This window comes from Arachis ipaensis, chromosome B1 (genome assembly GCF_059453495.1).
Source record: "Arachis ipaensis isolate K30076 ecotype BB chromosome B1, ASM5945349v1, whole genome shotgun sequence".
NCBI classification, from domain to species: Eukaryota; Viridiplantae; Streptophyta; class Magnoliopsida; order Fabales; family Fabaceae; genus Arachis; species Arachis ipaensis.
This window is the reverse complement of record NC_142436.1, coordinates 2,788,802-2,798,431: the sequence shown is the minus strand read 5'-3', so window position 1 is coordinate 2,798,431 and position 9,630 is coordinate 2,788,802. Positions and strand designations below refer to the sequence as shown.

At 31.4% G+C, this 9,630-nt stretch overlaps 2 protein-coding genes across 2 annotated transcripts; both read left to right on the top strand.

Annotated features, from left to right (window-relative positions):
• The first annotated feature begins 723 nt into the window (after positions 1 to 723).
• On the top strand, positions 724 to 5,939 carry LOC107644259 (isoleucine N-monooxygenase 2-like). Its single transcript, XM_016348078.2, has 3 exons — positions 724 to 1,635; positions 2,541 to 3,028; positions 5,795 to 5,939. The coding sequence occupies exons 1-3, from the start codon at positions 724 to 726 to the stop codon at positions 5,937 to 5,939; spliced, it is 1,545 nt and encodes a 514-aa protein (XP_016203564.2).
• A 2,126-nt stretch (positions 5,940 to 8,065) lies between these two features.
• LOC148575552 (uncharacterized) lies at positions 8,066 to 9,059 on the top strand. Its single transcript, XM_088502352.1, has 2 exons — positions 8,066 to 8,531; positions 8,722 to 9,059. Exons 1-2 carry the CDS (start codon positions 8,066 to 8,068, stop codon positions 9,057 to 9,059), a joined length of 804 nt encoding a protein of 267 aa, XP_088358478.1.
• Positions 9,060 to 9,630: the final 571 nt, after the last annotated feature.

The window sequence follows — 9,630 nt, the reverse complement described above, 5'->3', positions numbered from 1 at the left end:
AATTGGGAAACACTCTCAGAAGCATGCCACGTCAGCTCCATCATTAAATATAGAAATCTAATTTTTATATAATAGAATAAATTTATTAAATGAGTAGTTTTATTTAGATCCATTTGAATTTAAATTAAACACTTGCATGTTATAGAGGCTTTTACGGGGTATTATGCTTTGTTGTTGGAAGATTGAAAAAATGAGAGTAATGGTGAAAAATAATTTGGCATAATAATATTTGGGATTAACAATTTTATTAATTATTTAATGAAAAGATTATTTTTCAAATTTTTTGTTAAATGTTTGGGGAAGAAAAACGACATTATCCTAAAATAATAGAAATTATGAATCCAACAAAACATGTGACAAGTCATGGCCATGAATTTTTAAATCATCATCTAACAATTTTTAACTATTAATTTTATATAAAAATAACTGCACATGAGTCGTGATCGTATAAAAAATATTACATAATCAATGTTTTTCAGCATTTATCTTACATTCAAAAAAGCATTAATCAATTTTCCATTTTTTGCTAAACTTATCATCCTGCTAGCATTTCCCTTTCTATATAATATATAGCAAATATGCACCAACCAAAATATTATAACATACTCCACCTTTAGTAGAGTGTCCTAAATTCTTAATCCAAATAGTTCTAACTTCCCAAGACACATGAAATCTTCTTTTACCCCCATGATGCTCTCTCACTCAATTTTTTACTTCTTTTTCATGCTGTTTGGCATCATACTCCTCTACATCAAACTCCTCATCAAACCCAACGATTCAACCAAGAAACCAAAGAAGCATAGGCTTCCACCAGGTCCCAAACCATGGCCTATAGTTGGTAACATCCCTCAAATGCTTGCAAACAAACCCACATTCAGATGGATACAGAAAATCATGAATGATCTCGACACCGAAATCGCATGCATTCGTCTAGGTAACATCCATGTCATCCCGGTGACTAGTCCTTCCATTGCACGTGAGATTTTAATGAAGCAAGATACGATCTTCGCATCAAGGCCATTGAATTGGTCTAGTGAGCATGTTTCACTGGGGTACCTAACCACGGCTATAACACCGTTCGGAGAACAATGGAGGAAGATGAAGAGAGTAATCACCAGTGAATTGGTGTCTCCGCTACGACTTCAATGGTTACATGACAAAAGGGCGGAAGAAGCCGACAACCTTGTTCGGTATGTGTACAATCAATGCAAGAATGGCAATGCCCTAGTTGATTTAAGGTTTGCAGGGAAACACTATGGTGGAAACTTGATTAGGAGGTTGTTCTTCAATAAAAGGTACTTTTTTGGTAATGGTAGAGAAGATGGAGGACCAGGTGCTGAGGAAGTGGAACATGTTGAAGCATTGTTGAGTGTGTTAAATTACCTTTTTGCATTTTCTATTTCTGATTATGTTCCATTGTTGAGGGAGTTTGACTTGGATGGTCAAAAGGAAGCAATGAAGAAGGCTATTAATACCCTAAGGAAGTACCATGATCCCATCATTGAAGAAAGGATTCATCAATGGAAGAATGGGATAAGGACACATCAAGAGGATTGGCTTGATGTTCTTATCTCTCTCAAAGATGCTAACAACAATCCATTCTTGACTGTGGACGAAATCAAAAGTCAACTTTTGGTATCAATATTTTTCCTCATACTCTCATTAATAGCTATCTATCTACTTATTTTAGTTTGCTTTATTCCGACTGTCATCATGGTTATATACATGATTTTGTTGCATCTTACAATAACTTAGGTTAACAGTCAATCAGTTCTTAAAAGATTCGACATAATATTTTTTAACTTTATTCTTGACAAATTTTATCAATTAAATTGATCTTTTAAATATTACAAATTAATCATATTTATTTTTTAGTCATTCCATTAACATTTTCGTCAACGATTGCTAATATAAAATGTTAACTTATAGCATACATAACACTTAACATGTTCAATTAGATACTGACCAAATATATTTATGAAAATTTATTTCACTAGGTCATATTAAAAATAGAGGAATGTTAGGTAAACAATGACCATCTTGAACAATATAAACAATCACCAATCAAATAAAAATATACTAATCAAATAAAAATACACTACATCCTAATTTAATGCTACTAATTAAATTTAAGATTAATTTACTTTTTTAACTCTATTAATTTACATTGTTCACACATTATTCAAAAATGTTGTTGTTTAAAAATATGGTTTATGTAATTGAAAAAATGGACTAAAGTAATAGACATATCTAGTTAGTATTCAATTTGATATGTCAGATATTATATATATTGTCAATTAATATTTCACATCATTCATTATTGATGAAGAAAATTATTAATGGAGTAATCGAAAGACAAATATGTTTAATTATAATTTTTATAAGACCAATTTGATTAAGAAATTTTTTTAGGAACGAATTTAAAAAATATTCTATTTTTTCAGAGACTAATTTGATTATTAACTTTAACTTATTTCATATTTATGTCTCTAGTGAATTGTGATATACTCTTAATAGTAAGATATTTATTTTTGTTGCAGGAGATTATGATTGCAACTATTGATAATCCATATAATAATGTTGAGTGGGTACTTTCTGAAATGCTAAATCAACCTAAGCTACTCCAAATTGCCATTGAAGAATTGGACAGTGTAATAGGAAAAGAAAGGTTAGTACAAGAATCAGATATTCCAAAACTCAACTATGTGAAGGCATGTATAAGAGAAGGTTTTCGCCTTCACCCAATTGTTGACTTTAATATTCCTCATGTCTCAATGAAAGACACAATTGTTGCCAATTACTTCATCCCAAAGGGTAGTCATGTTCTTATTAGGAGACAAGGTATTGGCCAAAATCCAAGAGTTTGGGAAGAACCTTTGAAGTTCAAACCCGAAAGACATTTGAAGAAAGATGGGTCTAATTTGACTTTGACTGAACCAAATTTGGAGTTGATAACATTCAGCACTGGAAGACGAAGTTGCCCTGGAATTACACTTGGCTCAACAATGACTATTATGCTTTTTGCAAGGTTGGTTCATGGATTCACTTGGATTGCACCTCCCAATGAACCAATCATTGATCTCTCTGAACTTGAAAGTGATACCACAAAAGCTAAGCCACTGGTGCTACTAGGAAAGCCAAGGTTATCCGTGGAGGTTTATCAAGAAATTATTCAAAAATAAGATTGTTGTGCTTGGATTTTGCTCAACTCAAACAAATAAACTATTATTGATCATGTCTGTACTAAAAATCTCAATTCGAAAATCAGATATATCTTTTCTTTATGAGTTATTTTTAAGATTTATAAATTGTACCTAAATAATAAATATAGAAAGCAAAATGTAAAAAGAATAAGCGCAAAAGATGAAAAAATTTATGTTAAAATATATAAAAATTGATAAGTATTTAAATAAAAATAATAAAATTAAAATAATAAAAGAGATAAGAGGGAACTAAAATAACCAAAAGAAAAAAAAATAGAATCTCTCAATTCTTATATAGATTTGTGACTCGTATTTATATATTTAGTGTGAATCGAACTCTTTTACATATAAAAATTGTACTGTGAATCGTTAAATGGTTTAATCAAATATAAATCTAACGGTTTAAATTTTATCATTTTATTCTTTATTATCATTTTAAAAAAGTTTGCTCCATATTCACATACACAGAGTTTATTTTCAAATTTGAATTTGAGAATTGTATTTTAAAATGGACAAACAAAATTTAGTTTTGCTTTTCTGATCTATAACATATAATTTATTAAATCATACACGTTTTTAAAATAGAAAAAAAAAACTAAATATCCCAGAGTTTTTCTTAAAGTATCAATTTTACCTTCCACTGTTTTTAAATGGTTTTATTTATTCCTCAATCAAAATTAGCAATACTTTTTTAAAATGAGAACGGTTAAAAGACTCTCAGAATTTATTATCTTTAGCTATTATTTATTTATTAATTTAATTTATTTAGTCTAATAATTTAATAATATACTTTATCTCATATTTTTAAACATAGATGATTAACTGATAACAAAAAATAATAAATTTTAATAACTCTTTAATATTTTTTTTAAATATCTCCTCGTTCTATTCCAAAAAATGAAAGGTATAAAAAGTATAACAGTTAATATGAGGTAAAATTGACTGATTCAAGCACTAAAAGAGAAAAGGAAAACTGTGGCGGTTTATTTAGGAATTTGCGGCGGTTTTAAACTGCCGCGAAACAAAATTCCAGCGATTCCAGAAACGTCGCCTATTAAGGGGTTGTAATATGATTTTGTGGCAGTTCTAATGAACCGCTGGTACAACCGTCGCAAATCAGGTTAACGTTTTTGCGGCGGTTGCAGAACCGCCGCTATTTCAGTATTGGATTTAAAATAAAATTGCGGCGGTTTCATACACAAGCTAAAAAAAAAACTAACCAACTACTTCGTATGTAGTCAACAGCACATTGAACTTAATAGGTTATGCTAAATTTGCAACATATGAACCTGCGCAACCAGTCCTTTAGCAAGTTTTGCTATTTTGCAATGTTAGAATACTAAAATATCAAAAAAGAAAAGTAAGAGTGAAACGATTAAATTCTGTATGCAAGGAAACTAACAATATAGTTCTTTATCCTTTGAAAAATTGCCTTGCTAGTGAGCACTGCACTAATAATGACACTAAGACCAGGTTCAGTGAGGATAATATTAGAAGCACTTCTAGCAGCATCTGTAGCATCAGCAACAACAATTTTTGCTCTCTTTAATGCAAAGGGGTCATTGATACCATCACCTGTCACTCCACATATATTTAAATGTTTTTAAAATATTAATATTTTAATTATTTTAATTATTAATTTTAATTAATATATATTATATATATTTTGTAATTAAAATTAACGATTAAAATTATTAAAATAATAATATCCCACTGAAATTCTTCTTATAGTTTAATCCGGCGGGTATTATTAATTTATTACACTTTTCTTAGTTGGTTTTATCCTTGCGTTGGCGGGGTTGAATGAATTTGTGTGTGATATGACAATAGATGTATTATTAGGGCGCTGACTAAGATAGAGATAAAATCATAAAATGCAAATGCATGCATTGAATCACATATATACTATGCCATTTAATTTGGCATAAATTAAATTATGGAATAGGGGACTGCACCCACCAACTCTCAGTTTCAAGATTGATAGTTATTAGAAAGGGGGGGGGGGGTACATCTTTGTTACTGTTAGATAAAATTATGATACTAGATGCTTGATGTTATAATGCATTAAAAAGAAAATTATTTGGTAGTTCTTTTTTTTTGAATAAGAGCATTGTTCGGTCAATTTACGTTATGTTTTTAACACACGGAGAATTTATGTTACAATACAAAATATATAATCCTTTAAAAGATACGAGTTCATCAAATAATTTATATTTACTGACGAGTTGATAAATTAGAATTCAGATTAATATATTTATATCTGAAAAACATGAGAGTGTAATAAAGAAATTTTATAATTATAACTTACATGAGATAACACAAACTATATATTAAAATTAAATAATCATCAGTTCAATATGTATATACAAATAGAAAATTCTTACTTTAGAATTTAATATTATACACTTAGGGATTTTATCTTTAAAGGAAGCCATTTTCTCTAGTGCGACAAATTGGATTAAGAATCTAACGTGTAAATTACATATTAGATTAGCTGAACCAAATTTGGAGTTGTTCACATTCGGCAGTGGAAGACGAAGCTGCCCTGCAATCACACTTGGGTCTACAATGACTATTATGCTCTTTGTAAGGTTGGTTCATGGATTCACTTGGATTGCACCTCCCAATGAATCAACCATTGATCTCTCTGAATATGAAAGGGACACCACAAAAGCTAAGCCACTAGTTGCACTGGGAAAGCCAAGATTACCCGTAGAAAATTATCATCAGATATGAATTAAAAGAAATTAACATGTTTGAATGATTTGTTTTTGCTTCGTATAAGTTAAGTTGGCTCACATATGCATCATCATTAATGGGGGTGTTATCTTCACTTTAAGTAGAATTATTCCAATTAATAATGATTATAAGATATGAGTCATTTAATAAAGTGAGTAAACCAATTATTAGTCAAATAAACTTTCGGATGTACTAATAAAATATTTTAATCCAGTTTCATTATATTGTTATGTATATTTTTATAAGGGATAAGTATTGTTTTGCTTCCTAACGTTGAAAGTTAGAATCGAAACCATCCCGAATGTAATTTTTGATTTAGAATCATCCTCAACGATTTTTTTTGTATTAAAATTGTCCTTTTTAACTCTCAACGTTAGTAACCAAAACAATACTTATCCCTTTTTATAATAGATGAATTTAGGTACATTTGTATTAAATTTATGCACTTATTTAATTTTGTAACCTTTTTTTTTTTATCAAGAGTCTAACCATTCTCGATATTGGATCTTAGTCCTGGTTACGTATTTTGTCATAACATCTACTGTATAATTCGATGTTGGCTGCATCAATACACATTCACCTTTTAATTCAAACTAAGATTTTTGAATCTTAAGAATCCGATTGATATCAACACTATAGCATCTACTGTATAAATTGATGTTGGCTACGTATTGGGTCAAAGAGTCTAACAAATGCATGAACAAAGAAGATTCACACACATGTTGTGGGAGCAGTGTTATCAGAACCAGATCGACCTGTCCGGCTGGATCGAAAACCTGGTGAATTGGTGACCAAGTCAATCCGGGTGAGTTTGTTGACCGGACAAAGAGGAGAACCGACAAGACTCGGTTTGAATTGGTCGGATTTGACTAAAACCGATAAACCAGCATGTTTAATTTAACTTGGATCGGTTTGAATTTTTATTTTTTTTTCTTCACGTAAAATGACGTCGTTTCAATTAAAAAAAAAACAAAAAAACAAAACTGAGCTGAAAGAAACCCTAGCTCGAAGCCTTCATTCCCTTTCCCTGTTTCCCAAACCCATTCCCTTTTGGCCATGAGAGAGACCACCTGAGAGCTGAGAGTCTGAGACTGAGAGTGTGAGAGAGTGAGAAAGACCCGTTCAGCCAACGCCACCTCAGCATGCTCGCAGTCTCACAACCGCACCACCCACCACAGCCAACGCCAACTCTATCAAACATTCGAACGTCGTTGGCTCCTGTGCGTCCATCGCCTCCTGCTACTGCTACTGCTCATCGCCTTCTGTCCTGTGTCATTGTGTGTCCAGTCGTCGTCGTCGGTGCCGTGCTTCTTCTCCAGTCTCCCTCTTCTCTGTCGGCAGTGCATCAACCAGATATGTATTTTTATTTTTTTTAAGCTATTCAGTCTTTCAAATTTTCAATAATTTAGTACTTTAGTTAGAATTAATTGATTAATGATGTTGATAATCTATGTTAATTATCTATGTTGATCTCTGTTTGATTTCTGTTAGATTGTTGATTGTTCAATTTTTTGTACTATATTGTTGTTATATATGTTGATAATCTATGTTGATTTCTGTTTGATTTCTGTTGATTGTTGATTTATGTTTGATTTCTGCTCAGTTCAAACAGAAATTGATAACATTGGTTCAGTTTGTTGATTATCTATTGTTGTTAGATTGTTGATTGTTGATTATCTGTTACATATGTTGGTTGATGTTGTATATCATTCTTAGTAGATTGTTGTTGTATATTATTCCTATAGATTAGTCATTTAGTTTTGGTTGATTAGGAATTTAGGATGACTTCATCAAATACACCATCAGAAACACCAACTTTCTAGGAACAAGGATCAACTCCTGATGCAACAATTAGAATCCAAAAAAATAGTAATAGAAAAAAAACTGATCCTGCATGAGGCCATTGTAAACAAGTTGTGGATAAAAGAAAAACAGTTCTGTTATGTATTTATTGCGAGAAGCTTATTAGGGGTGGAGGAATTAACCGGGTTAAGCATCATTTGGCTGGAAAAGGCGGAGATATTGAGGCATGTCGAAAGGTGCCAGCGGTAGTGAGACACTAATTCAATCAAAACATTGAAGAGCTTCGAACCAAGAAAAGGAAACAAACTGGATGTACTATCATGGCCGATGGATGGACTGATCGTTGTAGGCGTACTTTAATTAATTTCTTGGTCTATTGCCCTAAAGAAACTATTTTTCTGAAGTTAGTTGATGCTTCTCATGTCTCAAAAACTGTTGATGCTTTGTTTAAGTTGCTTAGGGATGTTGTATTATTTGTTGGTCATGAGAATGTTGTACATGTAGTGACGGATAATACTGCAAATTATGTTGTTGCTAGAAGGTTGTTGGAATCGGAGTTTTCTAGATTGTATTGGTCTCCTTGTGCAGTACATTGTGTTAATTTGATGTTTCAGGATATTGGAAAGTTAGAGGAAGTGAGTGAAACTGTGTCACAAGCTTCAATGATTACGAAGTATATCTATAATCATTGCCATCCTTTGTACTTGATGAGAAAGTTCACAGGCGGACGAGAAATACTTCGTCCAGCTCCAACTCAGTTTGCCACTAATTACATTGCTTTACAAAGTATTTTAGCTCAAAAGAATGCATTGAGAGCTATGGTGACATCTAGAGAATAGACAAGCTCGGCTTACTCTAAAGAAGCCAAAGCTAAAAAGTTTGTGAATCAAGTCTTAGATTCTAAATTTTGGAATCAATGCACTAATATTGTTAAGCTTATTGAGCCACTTGTTCGTGTATTGTGTATTGTGGATAGTGAAGATAGTTGCAATGGGTTTCCTTTATCAAGCTATTTATAAGGTTAGGGAAGAGATGGTGAAGAGGTTTCAAAAAAGAAAGAGGGTTGTTGATTCTTATTTGAAAATTTTAGATACACGTTGGGATTCACAACTTCGAAAAAACCTTCATGTTGCTGGTTATTGGTTAAATCTAGCTTTTCGATTTAATGCTGAAGAATTTGAAAAGCACAAGCAAACAACTTCTGACCTACTAGATGTCATTGAGAGATATGCTTATGGTGATGCAGATTTGAATTCTAAATTGACAAGTGAGATGAGAATCTTTAAGAATGCTGAACAAGACTTTGGAAGATAGTTTGCAATACATGAGCGAACCACAATGATACCTAGTAAATTTTTTATTAAAATTAGTCTTTTATGATTGTAATTTGTTTATGATTTGATTTTTATGATTGTGATATATTATTATCTTTTTATGTTACGATCAATGGTGGGAATCTTATGGATGTGGACCACTAAACTTGCAAAAGTTAGCGATTCATGTTTTGAGTCAAACTTGTAGTTCTTCAGATTGTGAGCATAACTGGAGCATTTTTGAACACATGCACTCAAAGAAAAAGAATCGGTTAGAGCATTAAAAGTTTAATGATCTTGTTTATGTTCATTACAACTTAAAGCTACAACAATGGTACTTTTTATTATTCTTTCTTAAAGGAATTATTTTAAATTTTTAGTCATAATAAGAATAATCAAGTTAATTGATAATATAGGAATCGAATGAGAAAGTAAAGTTATGATACAATTTGTCTTGATACATTTGAGGATCATTCGAAATGGATAATGGAAGATTTACCACCATTTTTAACTCTTGAAGAAGTTGATGCTTTACGAAATGATCATGCAAATATGTCTCTTCAATCAGCTTT

Coding starts and splice junctions, on each gene's coding strand:
- LOC107644259 (XM_016348078.2), top strand. CDS start 724: ATGCTGTTTGGCATCATACTCCTCTACATCAAACTCCTCATCAAACCC. Junction 1,636..2,540: donor AAATCAAAAGTCAACTTTTG/GTATCAATATTT, acceptor TTTTTGTTGCAG/GAGATTATGATTGCAACTAT. Junction 3,029..5,794: donor ACTATTATGCTTTTTGCAAG/GTTGGTTCATGG, acceptor GCTCTTTGTAAG/GTTGGTTCATGGATTCACTT.
- LOC148575552 (XM_088502352.1), top strand. CDS start 8,066: ATGGCCGATGGATGGACTGATCGTTGTAGGCGTACTTTAATTAATTTC. Junction 8,532..8,721: donor TAATTACATTGCTTTACAAA/GTATTTTAGCTC, acceptor TATTGTGGATAG/TGAAGATAGTTGCAATGGGT.